The 21,871-nt window shown below is 33.0% G+C and overlaps 1 protein-coding gene across 2 annotated transcripts; it reads left to right on the forward strand.

The window, feature by feature from the left end:
- The first annotated feature begins 1,713 nt into the window (after positions 1–1,713).
- LOC144560411 (ABC transporter G family member 36-like) lies at positions 1,714–16,426 on the forward strand. 2 transcript variants are annotated; one of them, XM_078309605.1, is made up of 23 exons: positions 1,715–2,108; positions 7,536–7,656; positions 7,760–7,848; positions 8,205–8,289; positions 8,378–8,537; positions 8,939–9,015; positions 9,142–9,195; positions 9,300–9,390; positions 9,626–9,927; positions 10,037–10,318; positions 10,455–10,771; positions 11,082–11,242; positions 11,330–11,433; positions 11,853–12,003; positions 12,313–12,587; positions 12,868–13,200; positions 13,497–13,787; positions 13,877–13,960; positions 14,053–14,186; positions 14,336–14,563; positions 14,811–14,982; positions 15,082–15,336; positions 15,925–16,426. In XM_078309605.1, the coding sequence occupies exons 1-23, from the start codon at positions 1,783–1,785 to the stop codon at positions 16,186–16,188; spliced, it is 4,356 nt and encodes a 1,451-aa protein (XP_078165731.1). In that variant the 5' UTR covers positions 1,715–1,782; the 3' UTR covers positions 16,189–16,426. The 2 variants fall into 2 exon arrangements, with proteins under 2 accessions (XP_078165730.1, XP_078165731.1); XM_078309604.1 differs by having other exon boundaries at positions 1,714–2,108; positions 11,082–11,433.
- The last annotated feature ends 5,445 nt before the right edge of the window (positions 16,427–21,871 follow it).

Consider the following 21,871-nt stretch of genomic DNA (forward strand, 5'->3'; position numbering starts at 1 on the left):
GTAATATATGATAAAATGGTCGATGGCCTCGAACTCACTATTCCAAAAAGAAGAACTATTTTTTGAATTGTTGATAATTTGACAAATGATTATCTAATATTATAGATAGATGTGTCTCAATTGTTTAGAACACGTCGTACATTAAATTTGTGCCTATTTGAAGACATTTTGTCTCCCATAAAACAATTATTTTTTTACTATTTATTAAGCCACTTTGAAAATTACTGATCCAATGGTTGCTTAACAAAAAACAAAATAGTAAAATCAGAAACCATCATTGGATCAACGATTTTCAAAGTGGCTTAATAAATAGTTAAAAAATTCAGAAAAATATAAAATTCGGCCTCCAAGCACATTTTAATATAGAGATAAATTTGAATGGTTTAGATCGACGTTTTGAACTTTGAAAATTGAAAAACGACTTTGTTGCATGAGACCTAAAAAAAATCGATTTGATATTGGCCAACATATGTATATATATATATATATATATATATATATATAGATAGGGCACGGCTAAATTGCTGCCGGCAGCATTTCAGCGGAGGTGCTGCCAGGGCAATATTGTAATTTCTGATATCCAAACAACAAATCCAAACCGTTAGATGTTTAATCTATATTATAATCTACTTGGAGACCAAATTTTACATTTTTTGGAATTTCTTTACTATTTATTAAGCTGGTTTGAAAACCGCTGATTTGAATGCTGTAGAAATTTACTGAAATCAGCGGTTTTCAAACCAGCTTAATAAATAGTAAAAAATTCCAAAAAATGTAAAATTTGGTCTCCAAGTAGATTATAATATAGATTAAACATCTAACGGTTTGGATTTGTTGTTTGGACATCAGAAATTACAATATTGCCCTGGCAGCACCTCCGCTGAAATGCTGCCGGCAGCAATTTAGCCATGCCCTATATATATATATATATAGTAGAACTAGGATGTTCTTAAGCTCACCAAAGTGTTTGGTGAGCGTAACTCCAAAATCCATCAAATCTGTTTCAAATGACGAATCCGAACTGTTAGAACTTGCCTACCTTACGAGTGATGCGTCTACATGTGAAAATTTTAAACATTAGAATTAATTTAGTATAAAGTCAATCAGTCAAAATTAGAAGGTTAATAATTAAATTAATTTTAGTGCATTTATTTTTTGAACGTTTTTTGACTGCTTGATTTTATATTAAATTAATTCGAATGTTAAAAATTTTCACATGTAGACGCATCACTCGTAAGGTAGGCGGATTTGAATGGTTTGAATTCGTTATTTGAATCCAATTTGATGAGTTTTGGAGTTAAGCTCACCAAACACTTTGGTGAGCTTAAGAACACCTAGTTCTACTCTCTCTCTCTATATATATATATATATATGAACTTGTGATATGAATATTCTTATTTCAATATAATCGGAAGTTGAATAATTATGCAAATCTATATCTGTATCGGATTTTGCAATTTCGTATCTGCTAATTAAAGCTGTTACTTAGAAATTTCGTATCTAGCTTCTTGCCAAATTTCGGAAAACGTGATGACAAGGGCAGTTAAGAAAAGTATGGAGGAAGGTTCTACCATTCCTGACTCGTTGGAACTACACATCATATGTGACGTACTTCCTTATCAACATTGAAGCTTATATTGTCAAGTAGAATAGTCTTGCTTCATTTCCATATACATTATCATCCCTATATTAAGGCCACAACTGTCCCACATATTTTTCATCCCTTCAAATTGTACCATTATCTCTACCGTAAGCCTAAAGAGAGGTAAGGAGTGTAGATAGATGGATCCTTCAGCAGGGGAGGGTTTATCTAGAATAGGCAGCTTGGGTCAAACCGGCTCAATATGGCGACAAACTGGGGACGTATTCTCGAGGTCATCAAGGGAGGAGGATGACGAAGAGGCTCTACGTTGGGCTGCACTAGAGAAACTTCCAACATACAACCGTGTCAAGCGTGGGATATTGACATCAGCCTCCGGGAAGATCAATGAGGTCGATGTGGAGAACCTCGGAGTTCATGATAAGAAGGCGCTGCTCGACCGCCTCCTCAGGGTTGCTGAGGAGAGCAATGAAAGCTTTTTGATCAAGTTCAAGGAGCGTTGTAATCGGTACGTCGTCTATTAGTATCTTGAAAAAAATGATCATATTGAAATAAGCTTAATAACGTTAAACTCACTAAAATCGTTTATAAAATAGAGTAGAACTAGGGTGTTCTTAAGTTCACCAAGTTTCTTGATGAACTCAAGTCTAAAACCCATCAAAATCGGTTTCAAATAACGAATCAGAATCATTGAAACCCGCATAACTTACGAGTGATGTGTCTACATATGAAAATTAAAAAAAATGAATTAATTTAGTATAAAGTCAAGCAGTCAAAATAAGTTCAAAAAATGAATGCATAAAAATTAATTTATTAATCTTCTAATTTTGACCGCTTGACTTTATACTAAATTAATTTGAATGTTTAAAATTTTCAAATGTAGACGCATCACTCGTAAGGTAGGAGGGTTTCAACGGTTCGGATTCATCATGTGAAAATGATTTGATGGGTTTTAGACTTGAGTACACCAAGGAATTTGGTCAACTTAAGAACACCCTAGTTCTACTCTATAAAATACGTTTAAACTAAAATATATATCATGTTGATTTTAAATAACAAGTTTAAATCATTTATTTTAATTTGTGTGATTTCGTTTCATATATGATCAAAATGGTGAATAGATTTATTATTTGGGCTCAATTTTCCAATAAATTTCTTCTGAAATGTCCGAAAGCAACATATTAATTAAGAATTTCCACTTTGATAAAAAATCAATAGAATCTACGGATGTAATTTAAGCTCGAGAAAGAGACATGTACCTTAACCAACTGTAGAAAGAGACATATTCCCACTTTGATGTGTCTTTTGTTGAATGCATGTGCACAAATATCATGAACTTATTTGAACGCATTAATTCTAAACGTCAATACAAAACACGAGTTGTAAATTCTTTTGGTGGACATTTAATATTTGACATTTTCTTATTTAATTTTTATTAATATTTTTATTTAATTTTTATTAATATTTTTATTTAATTTTTATTAATATTTTTATTTAATTTTTATTAATATTTTTATTTAATTTTTATTAATATTTTTATTAATATTTTTATTTAATTTTTATTAATATTTTTATTTAATTTTTATTAATATTTTTATCTTTTTGAGTTATTGGGTGTCAAGCTAGTTTGTCACATAAAAAAAAGACTTAAAATATAAAGGGATGTACTTTTCAATTGGATCATGATAATTGTCCCCGCACCTCTACTCTTCATTTATCCCCGTACTTAACTTCTATAACTGTCTTGAGGATCATAAAAATTTCAGCACTGATTTTTTTTCTAAAATATTAATATCCATGCACATAAATATTTATACCTAAGAACGAAAATATTTATACCTATAAAGTGAATAATTTTTACATAAATAATAATCTCTCCAACCAAATCTCAAATTATATGGGAAGACGATACACGTTTTTAGAGGTGATTTTTTTTTCATCCAATCTCGTCCATATTTTTGATGATCTATGAGAAATTTTACAAATCTAAAACCACGAATATTTTCTACGTAATTTTTTCTTTCAAATGAGATCCAGGATGACATATTTTCGGGTTCGTCGTCATATAAGTATTTATACATCATCGTGTAAGTATTTAAACCTATACTTCAAAGTGTTTTTTACATATGACACTGACTGACATATGAATATATTAATACCAAGTATTATAAGTATTTATACATATACACTAGAGTATTTATACATATACACTAGAGTATTTATACATATACACTAGAGTATTTATACCTATGTAAAAAATACTTGAATAATCACCTCGTATACGTTTATCATGAAAAAAAAAATTTGTATGGATAAAAAATTAGTGGGGATCATAGTACAACCTCTAATTTTAGAAGTGAACCCTCTAATTTTAGAAATGTTTAAATAATTAGTGAAAATCATAGTACAACCTTTAAATAATTATCACTTTTTTTTCATTTAACGTGGACCCTCTAATTTTAGAAGTGTTTAAATACTTAGTGGGGACTATAAAACAACATTTCTAAATTGTAGCTGTGGGGATAGAGAGGAAATAGGAGTGTGGGGATGAATATAATTATTCAAAATAATTTTATATGAATAGTTTGCTATTGTTGTTTAATTAGACCTCGTTGTAACAACAATATTCTGCTAGTAAAACTATATATTATGCTCACAACAGTCTGTAGAGAAACTGAAAAGCTATGTAATTAGAAGATTCTACAAAATTACTGAATTAATAGTGTCTACTGAATCTGTGTGGTCACAACTAATTAACAGTACTATAGACATCATCATGTTCCAAAGTTTGATTTTTCAATGTCGAGCTAGCTCCTTTTCCGATTGTTGATTTTTCAATAATCAACCTTTGAATGGAAATTTCGTTGAGAAAATTTATTTTAAGAGAAATTTCGTTCCAGAGGTTGCTTTCTATAAAGCAAGCTACTTTCCCAAATGTTGATTTTTCAATAGTCAACCTTTGAAATTTGCAAAATTTCGTTGAGAAACATAATATATTTTATGATAAATTATTTTTTCATGTTCCAAATTAAGCTTGCTGTCAATGTTGCAAACTACTTTTCCAAATGTTGATTTTTAGATATTCAACTGTGAAATTTGCAAATTTCGTTTAGAAGCACATACAATTTATTTTAAGAGAAAATATTGTTACATTAAATGTTATGTATCCCTTATCTGCATTTGAATCTATAATACTTAATATGTACATCATTCATATATATAACGAGCATTTGAAATAAAATATTTGTTATTTTGCCGATCAAGTAAGATTAGAACTTTCAGAATTTTATTTTGAATAATGAAAAATTTAAACTTTTTTCACATAAAAAAAAAAAATATATATATATATATATAGAAAGAGAGAGAGAGAGATGGGCTACGGTGAGTTGCGAAGTAAAACACGTTTCTACTTCACGTCGTATTTTTATTTTGAAAGTCCAAACGACCGATCCGAATCGTTAGATATTTAATCCATATTGAAATGTGCTTGGAGACCAAATTTTACATTTTTTGGAGTTTTTTTACTATTTATTAAGCATTTTTTAAAATTGCTGTTTTGATGTGAACAGTAAAAAACAGTAAAAAATTTTGGACCATCAGATCAACGACTTTCAAAATTGCTTAATAAATAGTAAAAAAATTCCAAAAAATGTAAAATTTGGTCTCCAAGCACATTTCAATATGGAGAACAAGATGAACAGTTTGGATCGATGTTTTGAACTTTAAATCGCAAAATATGAGCGTGAAGTAAAATAGTCGCTTTACTTCGCAACTCATCGTAGCCCATCTCTCTCTCTCTCTCTCTCTCTCTCTCTCTATATATATATATATATATATAGAGTAAGGCTAGGGTGCTATGGGTTGCATAGAGGGCTACGGTGCTACGGCTCAATATTCGAGTTTTCAAAATCCTAACGGTCGATCCGAACCGTTCATCTTGTTCTCCATATTAATATGTGTTTGGAGACCAAATTTTACATTTTTTGAAATTTTTTTACTACTTTTTAGATAGGTAGAAAATCACTTGATCTAAAAAATTCTCCACCATTCAAATATTTGATTTTCTAACTATCTAAAAAAATAGTAAACAATTTTCAAAAAATGTAAAATTTGGTCTCCAAACACATATTAATATGGAGAACAAGATGAACTGTTCGGATCGACCGTTAAAATTTTGAAAACTCGAATATTGAGCCGTAGCACCGTAGCCCTCTATGCAACCCATAGCACCCTAGCCTTACTCTATATATATATATACTTTTCTTATCCAAAGAGGTTCATTTTCTTATTCCCTGATCAACAAAAATATTATATAATAAACTATAAATATTATCTTATAAAATATCGTCTATCATTATCAACATTAATTGCAAAAAAGTCATGTGACTAAAGTTGACTAAAAGTTCACTTCAAATAGCTTGCGTAGACCAAGAAATGTCTCATATATTAATTGCATTATATATGATAATTCTAATTAATATGTGGAACTAGATAGCTTATGACAGTATGGAATCCTGTTTTAATATTAATTACTAATAATTTTTTTTTAGTATCTTTTCAGAAACCTTATTAAGTTTAAATATTTTATCTGAAAATTTCATAAAAACCAATATGATTTAATATAGATATTTGTGAAAGTATATTGGAATTAGAAAAAAAAGTTGCTTATACAGATTGTCGATAAATTTACAATAACTATGAAATGTTTGGTTTTCACTACAGAGACAAACATCAAATTTAAATTGAACCAATATTTATTTCTAAGTTTATCTTTGACTATGACCAGATGTTTTTTTCCTTGAAATTTTTTAGTCTTAATTATAAACCCTTATTAATTACTTACATGTGCATCTTTCACCAAACTTGAGGTTTGCATTGTTGTTGCTATCCCTGATAGTATTCTCTCTAAGACTTTTCCTCCTTTCCAAGTCTTTTTGGGCCTTAAAAAAATGGATTTGTTTGTTTATGGTTCGACTTTTCCTCCTTTCCAAGTCTTTTTGGGCCTTAGAAAAATGGATTTGTATGTTTATGGTTCCAACGAACCGCAGGAGAATTTAATTTATGCAGTACTAGAAAAAAAATTGTGATTATATAAAATATAATAATAATATTTTTTTTTGAAAAATAAAAAATAATGTCAAACTTTGAAAATATTTAGGGGTATTGAGATTGAACATGTATTTAAAATTTAAACCTAAAAAACTAAGAAGCTTTGGATGCCAACGTTATGGTAATTAAGAAGAAGAATTATTTTGATAATTCTTTATTTTAATTTAACAAATTTTAAAAATATTAAAAAATAAAGCTTAAATAAAAAATGCCACATAATTTAGACATGATTCATATTAATTAGTTACAAATATTGTATATAAAATATGATGAGATTTATGCATGTTTCACTGTATATCAAGGGACTGGATATTTTAACGTCCAAAATTAGTGATCTTTTATTTATCATCAAATATTATTGTTTGACTATCTATTATGTCCAATAATATATGTATTTAGGCTACCAATTTTTATGTCCAATAATATCGTATTGAACTGCTGCAAATTTCAAGTCATTTATTGAACATGAAACTTGTATCAAATTCATCACTTTTCATGTGTACAATGAGTATAATTTGTATCAAATTAACTTATTAACAATAGATCCCCAAATATTACATAGTCAAGTCATATTGGACCGAAAACATTTATTCCCTACTTACAACTTCAGTTATTGAAGAGCTATATATCATAATATGCCTGACTTATAAATGCCTTTTTTACAATGAAAACATACGAGAGAGGAAACGAATAGCAGCCACATAACATTCCAATAAAAACAAATAATTAAAAATCAGCTAATAATAAAATAAATAACAATAGAAAATTTTAATTAAAAAAATAATAATATTTGGTACTTAATGTTGTTTTTGTTTAATTTTAACAGAGTGGGGATTGAGCTTCCAACAATAGAAGTGAGATATAAGAACCTGAGCATAGATGCAGAGACTCATGTGGGAAACAGAGGGTTGCCAACTCTCCTCAATGCCACCATGAACATAATTGAGGTTCTCCAAAGAACTCCAATCATGTTACAAGAAATCTCATATTTTAAATTATATGTTTAAATAATGATTTATCTGACTCATTTCTGAAATTTCATTTGTTTAGTCCATGGCAAATTCACTCCACATTCTACCTAGCAGGAAAAGAAAGATGTCAATCTTGCATGATGTTGATGGTATCATTAAACCTCGCAGGTAATTATTTTTTGTTATATAAGATACTTTTCAGAAACATTCTATAGATAGATCTGTTTTTGTATGTACTTGATTTCTTGACAATTTTTTTGCATGCACTTGTTACCGGAAACTTTCAACCATGCACCTAGTTCACTAGTAACTATTACCTATAAGACAGGATTTAATGTCAATGATCATTGATGTTCATCAGTGTCAACCTTTTATTTATGTTTAAATTAACAATTTGAATTATTTGATAATGGATCCAAATCAGGAATTGTTTCAACAAGATGATAAAATAAAATAAAAATCCATGAATTCCTTACCTTCAGTAATTTTTTTTCAATTAAAATAATTACAACAATTGTGTACAGGATGACCTTGCTCTTGGGTCCCCCTGGATCTGGCAAGACCACCTTACTGTTAGCCTTGGCCGGGAAGTTGGGCTCAGATCTCAAGGTGGGGCATCTTAACTGATTCCTTGCAAATTTACCAAATTCATTTCAATCAGGATAACTTAACACAGAATTCGGAAAAACGAATGCAGGTTTCAGGAGAAGTGACATATAATGGGCATGAAATGAGCGAGTTTGTACCAGAGAGATCTGCTGCTTATATCAGCCAACATGATCAGCACATAGGAGAGTTGACTGTCAGAGAAACACTTGCATTTTCTGCTAGGTGCCAAGGAGTCGGTTCCAGATACGGTATAATTCTCTCTCTCTCTCTCTCTCTGCCTTCTTCTTTTTTTTTTCTTTCTTCTTAGGTACAATATATGTTACAAACACATGTTTATACTTGATCAGTAAGCGCCTAGTATTAAATTAGATTTATCCCTACTAGAATATTCCCTGGAGAAAAAGGCAGATAAAGGTTGTATGGTAGAATAGTTGTTCAATAATTATAAGTGGGTGAAGCGGGGCAGTAGCACAGTTCAAGCCCCATTCACGACTTTGCAGCTTCTGCAAAGTTGTCAAAACAGAATTTATTATAATTGGGTACTTGATCCAACTAAAGGCCCAGAAAATAAAACTTAAGTATTTACTGTGGTATGCACCAAAATCAAATTGGTCAATTCGTGTTTAACAATTATTCAATGCAATTTCAGATATGCTAACGGAGTTGTTGAGAAGGGAGAAAGCAGCAAACATCAAACCTGACCCTGACATTGATTTACTCATGAAGGTTGAATTCAGTTCCAGAAGCAGAACCAATAAATTGTCTTATATAAAATGTTCATTTATGCTACTCAATTTGACAAACAGATAATGTAATTGCATTTTGTAACTACCTATTTCCATTATTTACCAGGCATCTGCAATGGGAGGCCGAGAAGCCACTGTAGTTACTGATTACATAATCAAGGTACTTCATTTTGAATAGGAATTTTTTTTTATTAATCAATAGTAATATATGATAGGACTGCAGGTTTTTCTATTTTGTATTTTTCTTATTTATATATTATGCAGATATTGGGATTGGACATATGTGCAGATATCATGGTAGGAAATGACATGATTAGAGGTATCTCTGGTGGCCAGAGGAAGCGTGTCACAACAGGTAAAATTTCCACATGAATAATTGTGTACATCTCGTATATATCTGAAATCAATATCATTTCCTGACATGGCAAATACCAGTACACAAATCATTTTCTGTAGGTCAGATGCTAGTATGTTATAAAAAAGCTCTATTCATTTATGCAATGTTGTGTGTATTTGTATATATACATATCAAGTCTTTACAATTTACTGTGATACTAATTATAGGAATATAACACTATTTTTTTGTATAGGTGAAATGCTAGTGGGTCCTGCAAATGCTTTATTTATGGATGAGATATCGACTGGTCTCGACAGCTCGACAACATTTCAAATAGTAAATTCCATCAGACAGTCAATCCACATCCTGCAAGGAACTGCTGTCATCTCACTACTCCAGCCGGCACCAGAGACATACGAATTATTTGATGACGTAATCCTTATCTCTGATGGTCAGGTTGTTTACCATGGTCCCCGTGACAATGTCCTTGAGTTTTTTGAGTCCGTTGGTTTCAAATGCCCTGAGAGAAAGGGAGTTGCTGACTTCTTGCAAGAGGTATGTAGCTTAAGTAATCACTACATGCAACAGTTGGGTGCAATACCAACATTTTTCATCAAAACTGATATTCATATTATTAAGTCAATACTACATGCAACAAAATTAGGTAACATCAAGGAATGACCAACAACAATATTGGGTGTCGAGTGATAAGCCGTATAGATATGTCCCTGTGAATAAGTTTGCGGAGGCTTTCAAGTCTTTCCATGTTGGTCAGGCCATGAGGAATGAGCTAGCAGTCCCTTTTGACAGGAGGAAGAGCCACCCTGCAGCTCTGACGACATCGAAATATGGTGCCAGCACAAAGGAGCTATTGAAGGCTCAGATTGATAGGGAAATTTTGCTGATAAAAAGGAACTCCTTTGTCTACATCTATCTGATTTTTCAAGTAAGTCATATTAAAATTCACAAAAAGATGCTGCAATTTAGGCAAGAAATTGATCCATAAACAAATTGTAATCATGATTATTAAATTATTGTTTGCTAGATTTGTTCATTTATTTATTTATTTATTTATTTTTCAGTTGACAATAATAGCATTCGCTACAATGACGGTGTTCTTGCGCACCAGGATGCACCGAGATGTCTCAACAGATGGAAACAAATTCTTTAGTGCACTTTTCTTTGGAGCACTGATGATCATGTTCAATGGGTTTTCTGAGATGGCAATGACAATCGCAAAGCTGCCGGTTTTTTTTAAGCAACGTGACCTCCTCTTCTTCCCTGCATGGACTTACACCATACCAGGATGGATTGTCAAGATCCCCATTGCGTTTCTTGAAGTGTTCGTTTGGGTTTTTATGACATACTATGTCATAGGGTTTGATCCAAATGTTGGAAGGTAATAAAACCTCCTTTGCCGCATACATTTTGTTGCAGTTTTGCACTTGTATATTTGACGGTGGACATAATTGTTGTGGGCTATATAATTCAACCTTGATTACTATATACAATATAATAGAAAAAAAAATTGTGTTTGCTGAAATACCTCTCCTCTTTATGTACTTCAATACTAGGCTGAAATTCTCATAGTTTTCCTCTCTATAATTTTGGTGAAACAGTAGCCATCTATTCTATGTAACTTCAGTTTGAAGTGTGTATATATATATATAACTAGCTATTTAACTTTAATCTTGCTTTCCAATTTGTAGGCTTTTTAAGCAGTACCTTATTCTTATTCTGACCACTCAAATGTCTGGTGCTCTTTTCCGATTCATGGGTGGTTTAGCAAGAGACCAGGTCGTTGCAAACACATTTGGATTCTTTTCCTTGTTAATTGTGGTGGTTTTGGGTGGATTTCTTCTTACAAGAGGTACATATACACTTATTTTTGTATTGTTTTTTCTTCACTGGCAGTGTATGTGTTTGCAAATAACTTCCTTTTACTTTTGTTTCACAGAGAGCATCAAGAAATGGTGGATATGGGGCTACTGGATCTCTCCATTGATGTATGTGCAAAATGCTATATCAGTAAACGAGTTTATGGGACACAGTTGGGACAAGGTAAGGACATCACAGCTATTGGTTTTAAGTGAAGGGGTATATATTTTAGGTTCAATGTCTGCTGAAATGGTAGAAGTACATTGATGTGTGCCACGTGCCCAAAACCCAAAGGCAAGGCAAAGCAGTCTATCACCAAAAAAATAATAATGAAAAAATAATGAGAAGAAGAACAAGGAACATATATGCAGCTATGCAATTTGCATAATGCAAACTTCAACTAACACTTGATCATACCATTCTGAAATTATCAATTGTAACTATGATCAAAGTGCATAATTATGATCCCCTTGAACTCATTATCCTTTATGCAATTAGTCTGATGGTTTCTTCCCTAACACGTGTACATCCAAATCAGAACTGACAAAGAAGAAAATATAAAGAAAAAACAGAGCTAACATATAGACCCTTGATTTTTCCAGATAGTTAATGGAGAAAGAATTGGGACAACATTTTTGAACAGCCGTGGAATATTTGCTGAATCCAGATGGTACTGGATAGGATGTGGTGCCTTGATTGGGTTCATCGTTCTCTTCAATTTTCTCTATACTCTTGTTGCCACCTTCCTCGAACGTGCGTATTTTTTCCCAGAGTTGCTTTTTTTATTAATTTTTTAAACATTATACAAAATTATAAGTAGTATCAAGAAATTTTGACCCGCATTGTAGAGAACTCATTATTGAGATATTATTTTGCCAGAACATAGATTTATTTTACTAGTTGGGTCTTTTTTTACAAAAACATTAAAAAAGAAACTCAAATGATTTATAGCTGGCTTTTGGCCTACAGCTGCAAAAGAGGAAAAATGGAATTTTAGCGGATAGTATTAAATTCCTTAGTTTTGTAACAAATGTTAACCATGAATTTCTTAATTAAATGCAGCATTTGGCAAAGATCAGCCTTCTGTATCTGAAGAGATGCTAAAAAAAAAGCATGAAAATCTAACTGGTGAGATTCTAGAAGGATCATCTAGAGGAAAGAGATCGTCTTCTCTGCATCGCAGTTCCCGACATGGCAGTTCATCAATAAGAAACAATAGCACTTCAGCAAAATCTGCACGTGAGATCATTGGATCAGATAAGAAAGGCATGGTCCTTCCATTTACGCCACTCTCCCTCACTTTTGATGAAGTCAAGTACTCGGTCGACATGCCACAGGTGTGTGTGTGAACAGGCACAAGTGTCTTGCCTGTAGTACTATACTGAATTTGAACACTGAAAGCACACCTCTTGAATCCTTCTTAAAAAATATAATCCACATGCAAAAATACATTTACTAATGCTTGAAAGTAGGTCCTGTCAAAGGATAATATAAAAGATTTATCCTCTTTCATGTTTCCTTCATTATTTAAATTCCTTGCATTCAGGTGTCAGTTGTGGTCACTTGTATTTGTTTGATTTTAGTCTTTGACATTGTAAATTTCACAATAAAATATAGGAAATGAAAGCACAAGGCATGGATCAAGACCGATTGGTCCTCCTGAAGAATGTAAGCGGGTCCTTCAGACCAGGAGTCCTGACAGCACTGATGGGTGTCAGTGGAGCTGGAAAAACAACACTTATGGATGTGTTGGCTGGGAGGAAGACAGGAGGATACATCGAAGGGTCTATCACCGTATCAGGCTATCCAAAGAAACAAGAGACTTTTGCCCGCATTTCAGGGTATTGCGAGCAGTTTGATATTCACTCCCCTCAAGTGACTGTCTATGAATCTCTTGTGTTCTCAGCATGGCTTCGGCTATCTCTTGACGTTGATGCTGAGACAAGAAAGGTATATAACTATCGATACCCGATTACCAATTAATATATTTATTGTTGAATTTTAGACAATAAAATGCCTATGTTGGCATTTGTTGAAACTACATCCAAAATATCATCACGAGTGAAGATAAAAAGTAAAGTTAATTAAAAGCCGCAATCTTCCTGATCTGTGTTAGAAAAATGAGGAAAAATATCAAACTTTGAGAAGAAATATTAGGGTGCTTCAGTAAATAGAAAGAAACATTTGCAATTGGAAAATTTTTTTTTTTCTGTTTCTCTCAATTATTTAACTTTGTGCTCATACAGATGTTTGTTGAAGAAGTGATGGAGCTTGTGGAGCTCCAACCATTGAGAGATTCAATTGTGGGGCTCCCTGGTCTGAACGGTTTGTCAACTGAACAAAGGAAGAGGTTAACAATTGCAGTCGAGCTTGTTGCGAATCCATCTATCATTTTCATGGACGAGCCGACTTCTGGACTAGACGCTCGTGCTGCGGCCATTGTTATGAGAACAGTTAGGAATACTGTGAACACTGGCAGGACTGTTGTTTGCACCATTCACCAACCTAGCATCGACATCTTTGAAGCTTTTGATGAGGTATAACATCATCTTTTGTTAGAACTACAGTGTTTGCAATTATTGTTGTTTTATTAACATGACACTAACTTATTTAAGATCAATTACAGCTTTTCCTATTGAAAAGGGGAGGGGAAGAGATCTATGTAGGTTCACTGGGGCGTAATTCTTCAGAACTAATTGAATACTTTGAGGTAATAACAAATCTGAAACCCAAAGTTCCTCCTTAATTGAACACGGTTTATGTAAATCCGATCTTACCTATGTTTGCATTCTATTTGATAAGGCGGTTCCGGGGGCACCAAAGATCAAAGATGGCTATAATCCCGCGACATGGATGTTGGAGGTGACTTCAGGGGCACAAGAGGAGGCTCTTGGAGTTGACTTCACTGAATTATACAAGAACTCAGAATTACACAAGTGATCATTTATTCTCTCATAATACAATCCCCTTTTATTTCCTTTATTTTATACTAAATTGTGGCTTAGGTTAAAGCTTTTGAATATTATTAACATTTACAAATATAAAACTGGAGTATTTTATATTCTAATACAAAATTTTATTTCAGGAGAAACAAGGCTTTGATCAGGGATCTTAGTGTCCCACCACCTGGATCAAGTGACGTATACTTCCCAACTCAGTACTCGCAACCTTTCTTCACACAATGCATGGCTTGTTTGTGGAAGCAACACTTGTCATACTGGAGAAATCCTTCTTACACTGCAGTTCGCTTTTTCTTCACTCTCGTTGTCTCTCTTTTGTTGGGTTCCATGTTCTGGCAGCTCGGCAGTAAATTGTACTTGAACTATTTCATTTTTTATGAGTTCATATGTTTGTCCTTGAAATAATAGATACAGAAGAAAAAAATAAACATTAATTTTGTTCTTCATGATGGCATTTAACCCAGTGGCAAAAGAAACAAAAGAGAAATTGATACCACAACCGTTGCCAATTTTATTGGTTTCTATAAACGGCCTTAATTATGTGCACTGGTGCTGCGATAGTTGCATGCCGAACTTACTTCATTTTCTCTCTTATAACAGGAAAACACAAACAGATCTACTAAACTCCCTGGGTTCAATGTATATGGCTACTTTGATGATTGGATTTACAAATGCATCAACGGTCATGCCGGTAGTGTCAATCGAGCGAACTGTCTTTTACAGAGAAAGAGCTGCTGGGATGTACTCTGCTTTACCATATGCATTTGGACAGGTACAGCCCGGTAACTTTATAGAACAAGTATTGATTATACTTGGAAAAAGAAAATTTAAGCTACAGATGAACATGACTATTTCAATTATTTTCTTGTAGGCCATTATTGAAGTACCTTATATTCTCGTTCAAGCTCTGACATACAGTTTGATTGTGTATGCCATGATCGGCTTTGACTGGACAGTTGCCAAGTTCTTCTGGTACCTGTACTTCAGCTATTTTACACTACTTTACTTCACCTTTTATGGCATGATGTGTGTTGGCTTCACCCCAAATTATAACGTGGCGACCATCATCTCAGCAGCATTTTTTGGCTTATGGAATCTCTTCTCTGGCTTTATAATCACTAAATCGGTATGTGAACTCTAAATTGTCTTTGTCGTGTTTATTTCAATCACCATATAATGTAATACTTATTTATTATTATTTTTATTTATTTGTGCAACTTAATCTTAATTAGTATGTAGTAAACCTAAATTTATACTAATTTCAAGTTAACTAAATCTAATTAAACACAATGAAATGAATTCAATCGGATCTTTCCTGAACTAGGTGAAAAAATTCTATATTTATTCCGTACCTGGCCCCTTAAATGATCGGTTAGGTCGGGATGGGTGGACATTGACGTCGACCCTTGATCTGAGCAATACTATAGAGAAAATATCTGTTTTCTTTTGAATAAATAGAGAAGCTCCCCAGTGCCAACTCATTGTTTATGCCAGTATAAGCTTCATAATTTGTCTCATAGCTTGTCAAGTACAATAAGTAATCAATTACACCCACTCTCTCTCAATTTTCTTTTTTGCTATTTCTGAAATAATGGTTCCTAAAATGGTAGAACATACAGAAATTTTATTTGGACACAATTTATTTTGCTATCATTATTATTAATTTGGTTGTTGTTTGGCCAATAAGATGACAATATAATCGTATTGTTTTCAGCAAATACCGGGATGGTGGATATGGTACTACTGGATATCTCCCATGGCATGGACCTTATATGGATTGGTAGTGTCGCAGTATGGAGACATCACTGAACAGATGGATGACGGTACTCAACAACTTGTGAAGGATTATGTGGAATCATACTTCGGATTCAAGCATGACTTCCTGCCGGTTGTTGCTGTCGTCATATTGGGATTTGTCGTGCTCTTTTCTTTTCTCTTTGGTTTCTCCATCCTGAAATTCAACTTCCAAAAGAGATAAATTAAACAGTTGTATGATTCAGTGAATGAAGAAGTGGCCAGGATTGTTAGGGTTTGAATGGAAGAGAGGAGAGTTTTTGGGGAAGATATTTTTTTTCTAGATGTACTAATCATTTATTTGTTGAGATACTTATAGCAGTAATCAGTGTATTTAATTATATATTGTTTATGTAATTACAATAAAAATATTTTGGAGTGTTTTGAATATGCAAGGTTGAAATAATATTTAAATATCTATATATTGTTACTCAATTATTTCCCAACCTTTCTTTGCTGATTTTTTTAATTAATAACTTAAGAGTATATTTATTTTGATTCATAATAAAGATTAATAACAGATTATGCGTGCTTTAACAAGAAATAATGGTCTGATTATAAAATAATTATCTGAATTCCATTTTCCAGTCCACCAATCGTTTCCTCATCAACCTTCCTCCAATGATGTACGACTCACTTCACTTTGGAGATTAATCGGGGAATCCAGCCTGGGGGACTAATAATTTCTCAAATATATTCACTAAATTTCTCAAAAATATGATAGTTGCGACTTGCGCGAAATATAATTTGTTTATGCTGTAGAACCAACAATTTCTCAAACTCATCCAAAGTTTGTTATAAATTACTAATTCGGTATCATAATCTTTTATTATCCTTAAATGCAATATTTTTTTAATTGTAATTTAACATTTGAAAAAATGAAATCAATCTATTGATTTTTTTTTTCTTTTTATGTGGTAATATTCACATAAAATTTTATAAATTCTACAGTTTATATGCAATGCACTTACTATAACTTCCCTGCCTCTGAGCTCATCATTTTGTGCCACTGCAACTAATACTTTCTTGCACTTGTACACGGAATCGGTGTAGGTCCAATGCCCATCGGACCTATTTTGGTTCCGATGGGTAGATCTACCGTACAATTTGATCAAGCTCTGATTAAAGGATCATACAAATTTACAGATATTTTAAAACGAATTTGATTTATTTCGACTAGTAAACCCGTTAACCATTACAAATCTGAATCGCCGCCTCTCTCTCTCGCTCTTTCCCAACTCCTACACGGCATTGCCTCCATCGGTTCTCTCCCTCTTTCTCACACCGCTTCGACCTAGTTAGGTTCTTCATGAGTGACTGACAGTGTGAGAGCTTCAAGATGAGGTGGCAGCGGCGGTGGAGCATGTGATTCAGGCTGCTAGTTCTGTCTCGCGCACCGTGCGACTCAGTCCGAGAGATGATAGTTCATCTTACTTTTGTGATTAATATTTGATTAAAGTAATTTTATTTCGGTTAGATAGATTTAGATGATCTGCATACCTTTGTTGATTTTCTAGTTTCTACTTCATAATCGTAATATTAATTAAACATCTTATGTTGTTGGTTAAGAGCTTTTGTTATTGATGCGCGCTCATATTCAATAAAATTGTTAACCAATGTGATAATAAATTGTCAAGCCTTGAAAAAATCTTCTATGACAGAATATTTCATCTTTTATTTCTTACAGGAAATGTTAGTTGAGGTCGTGTGCATCATCCAAAATACCGACTTGGAGCTTTTAGTGTTTTTCCCTGGCTCATGGAGAAAAGGTTTTATTTTGATCTCTCAACATGGATTAGACTAATTATTCATTTTTTGTGTTTTGTTTGCTTTTTCTTGTGGTTATTTGAATTTTGGGATTTAAACGATAACTAATTTGATCAATAGGTAGCAGTTCGGCATTTCGCACTTTAAATTTCTCTCTTTGTGTGGCTGATTATGTTAGATCTTAATCCAACGTTGAGCATATATGTGATATAATTATGAATTATTTACTGTCATATATGATTGTCAAAATTAAAGTGATATAATAGGGAATTAAGATATTAGACAATCTATGTATTCATGTGGTTCATAAATGTGTAAAACAATTTAGACAAAGATCAAATCATTGATGGACTGATTCTGAAATTTGCAATTAAGAAAATTGTCATTTTGACCCTGAGTGCAGACGCACTCAGTACTTAGCCAAATTTTGAGAACTTCAGACAACACAAGAAAAATGTCCGAGCGTAATGCGGATGCATTGGAACCCTAGTGCGGACGCACTCGGTACTTAGGTGATTTTCTGAAGTTCAATGCCTAGTGCGAACGCCCTAGACACCAGTGCGGATGCACTCAGGACTTAGACGATTTGGTGAAAGTTCAATGCAGAAATGCAGAAAAGTCTGAGCATAATGCAGATGCACTCAGGACTTAGGCAAAATTCATGGGTAAAAGAAAAGTAGTTATTTGGATACATCTCGACCCAGTGCAGACGCACCGAGTCCAGTGCAGCCCAGTGCACAAGATAACTAACTGATCTTAGAATTATGAAAGAAGTTATTCTTAGACAGAATTTTGAGAGCCTTCTCCCTTCTTCCACCATCAAAGAATTGAGAGGAGAAATTCATTAGAACTTTGGAAATGATTTCTCAAGGACGATCTTGTTGCTTTGGAAGACCTAATCTAAGATTCAACCAAAAAGACGTGAGGCAAATCTTGGCATCAAGAGTCTTGTCTCGCGCTCACGGAGACAGTTGTTGCTCCACCATTGGCTTTGATATTCTATGGCAAACGACATGGAATCAGGTATTGTATTCCACACTAAAGATTATGTTTTGAGTCTCTTTGGCATAGGACGGTCTTAGGTTAAGGTGAAAATTGTTTCTTCTTTCCCGAGGTGTAAGTGTTTGACTCCGAAATGAGAGGTAATTGTTTGATCTCTAAATAAGGCGTTATTGTTTGGCCTTTATGATTCCCAACAGATTAATTATTTTTTCGTGAGAAGTGACTGTAAGGATTAACAATATATATGTAAAGTTTTTGTAAACGTACAATTTTGTGAAACATTAATGTTAATTTAATTACAATGTTTAATTTAGTATGCAGGAAACAGATTAGGATATGCAACCCAATTTCTTAATGCAAACTAGTTCAGGGCAATTCAGTGAATGTTTCGACAATTCAGCAGATGAAGGCTCAGAACCAGAAGAATACAATTATTTTTCTTTCCTTTCATTTTTCTTTTGAATATAACTTGATAGCGTATAAAATTATGATGATTATCTTTTTTAGACCCTTATATTGCACCTTCTGTTGCATTCTAATGTTAACTTGTCTATGACAGGTTGAGGCACCTATGGATCCTACAAACGAGCTGGCTCGGTTGACATGTGAGAGGAAATATGATGAGGCATTCAACGCGGCGCTCCAATTGACTGACATCTCTATTGTTTCTTGGTTATGCTCCCAGGTATAAACATTATAAACAAAAAGGAGAATCTTAATCAATTAATGATATACTCATATAGCTACCATGTCTAATGTTGGAGCCCTTGACATTTATGCCTCCCTATTATATAGATGTAAATTTCTTTAAGTTCATTAATTGCTATTATTAGGTTGTTTTGGTAAATCCCTTTATGCCTCCTTGCTTGTATTTGTGTTGTGCTGATTTCGTATATGGGCTGAGCCATATGGCTATTTTGCTTGTAAATTAATTGTCAAATCGAACCTTTGAACTTCTTGATTTTCTGATTTGTGGTGAATCAGTTGTATTGTTGTGTTTGTGCGAGAACCTCGACTGTTTGAGTGTTTGGATTGTGCGAGAACCATAGTCACATTTAATTTTCCTTTTGACTGTCTGAGAGTGTGCATATGGTACCAGCAAAGGTACCATAACATATCTTTTTGTCATATTATTGCATTTGGAATGCCATATGATCTTAATATGACTCACCTCTTGTGTTTGTTGCTTTTTCTTTGTTTCTTGGATTATGTGGTCTTTAGTCGATAATTGGTCCTATAGAGGCTTGACCGTGATTTATAATTGTTCCAAGGACTATTATGCCAAGAGAGGTGACTTATCTTCTTCCAAATTAACTTTTTAGAAATTTCATTAGCTTTTCCCTTTTATAATATCATTAATTGATCCTTCTGGAAAGTTACTATTGTGCTTAAAAAAAATACAATTATTATTACCTCCTTTTTGTAAATATTCAATTTTCTTTGTGCGCTCCATGTCCTTTTCTTTTGTTTGTTTGTCTTCTTGGTCAATTAAAAATTACAAGACTATAAGATGAAAACAAACTCAGATTTTCTTTTCTGGAACTAGCATAGGAAGGGGACAAATAATTAGTGTTGAAAACCAATAAACTTAGAAAGGGATCTAATTTTATATGAAAAAGGTTTCTATTTTACCTACTACGTGGTACACAGTGACGTAAAAGAAGGTCAACATGTTGAGATATCTTGTAATAACTTATATTAAGTTACTGTTAATTTTTCATGCAAATAAACAAGGATATCTTGTCCCATTCCAAAATTTATGAAACTTTACCGGCACATAGAATACCATGTCCTGAAAATTTTCATATAAAGAACATAAATTTGGTTTAGTAAAACTCTTGGAATGAATTTCTAAAGTTGGCTACAATCCCTTCTTGACCTCCTGTGACAGATCAGCCAGTGCAGGCTGATCAAAAGTCCAAATGCAAAATCCACTTATACAGTTAGATAGAGGACAGAAAAACAAGTGTTTTAGAGCCAAAGTTTTCTCCATTTGGATTTTTATGCTATTTTGAAAGTTAGACTTTTCAAAAATATAAAAACAGCATATTATACAACATATATGATTTGAATTTCTCCCTATAGGTTTATCGTTTGAAGCTGAAATTTCTCGCAATAAGTCTTCCCCGCTTGGTACCTTTTATTAATTAGTGTTACTATCATTTGCATTTGTTAGATTCATAGTTGATCATCATGCTCGGAAAGAACTCACTAAAATCTATGTTTCACTACAAATATAAGAAACATCTTTAGAAAATAAGTAAATTTGTAACTAATGGAGTTTAACTTTGTAGAAAAATATCAATGTGTGTGTATATATGTGATGGCTTTTTATTTATGTTATATGATATCATGTTGTATGTCAATATTGAATTGTTGTATGATATTTGATATTAAATTCGAATCGAGCTATTATGTATGTTATGATTATTTGATATTATATTTGAATCGAGCTATTATTTGATATTATTGTTTGATCGATGTGAATGTTTGGTACGTGTGGTATTATTAAATGATGCAAATTTAAATAATAAAAATTATTCCAAAAATCTGACAGAAGGGTATCAGTGACCGGAAATTTTGGTCTCTGATAAATAGAGTATCAACGACCGTTTTTTTTATCGCAGATACTCTTTCATGACGTAAGCAAAAAACAACAACAACCAAAAAAATTTGATCGCAAATAAATTATCAGCAACCGGATTACATCATTCAGCGACCGGTGACGTCATCAGAAGAGCATCAGCGACCAGAGTATCAGCGATCGGTTTTCTGGTCGCTGATAGTGTAATCTGCTGTAGTGACTATGCACAATGGTACCAATACCCCTTAGTCAAGAGGTATTGCTAGCACTTCTCCAGTAGCTAGCCTGCGACATAGCCAATGTTACTGCACGAAAGGTCACATATGGATGACAGATGTGGCAGTCATGGTCAATCTATGTCACCCGACAATAGCAGTGCATGTGAGACCAATGATTGTTCAATTCTTGTGGGCTTCCAATGATTGTTCAATTTCTATGCTTTGGTTTTTGTCGAAACTTCCTTAAAAAAATCATGTCTCTAGAGGCCAGCAATTGTATTATCTATGAATGTTGT

Source organism: Carex rostrata, chromosome 10 (assembly GCF_964058835.1).
Source record: "Carex rostrata chromosome 10, lpCarRost1.2, whole genome shotgun sequence".
Taxonomy (NCBI): Eukaryota; Viridiplantae; Streptophyta; class Magnoliopsida; order Poales; family Cyperaceae; genus Carex; species Carex rostrata.

Bases quoted from the DNA above. Each gene is read 5' to 3' on its own strand.
- LOC144560411 (XM_078309604.1), top strand. From the start codon at position 1,783: ATGGATCCTTCAGCAGGGGAGGGTTTATCTAGAATAGGCAGCTTGGGT. The intron at 11,434-11,852 runs GTAAGGACATCA...TGATTTTTCCAG, and splicing joins TGGGACACAGTTGGGACAAG to ATAGTTAATGGAGAAAGAAT. The intron at 13,788-13,876 runs GTATAACATCAT...GATCAATTACAG, and splicing joins TCTTTGAAGCTTTTGATGAG to CTTTTCCTATTGAAAAGGGG.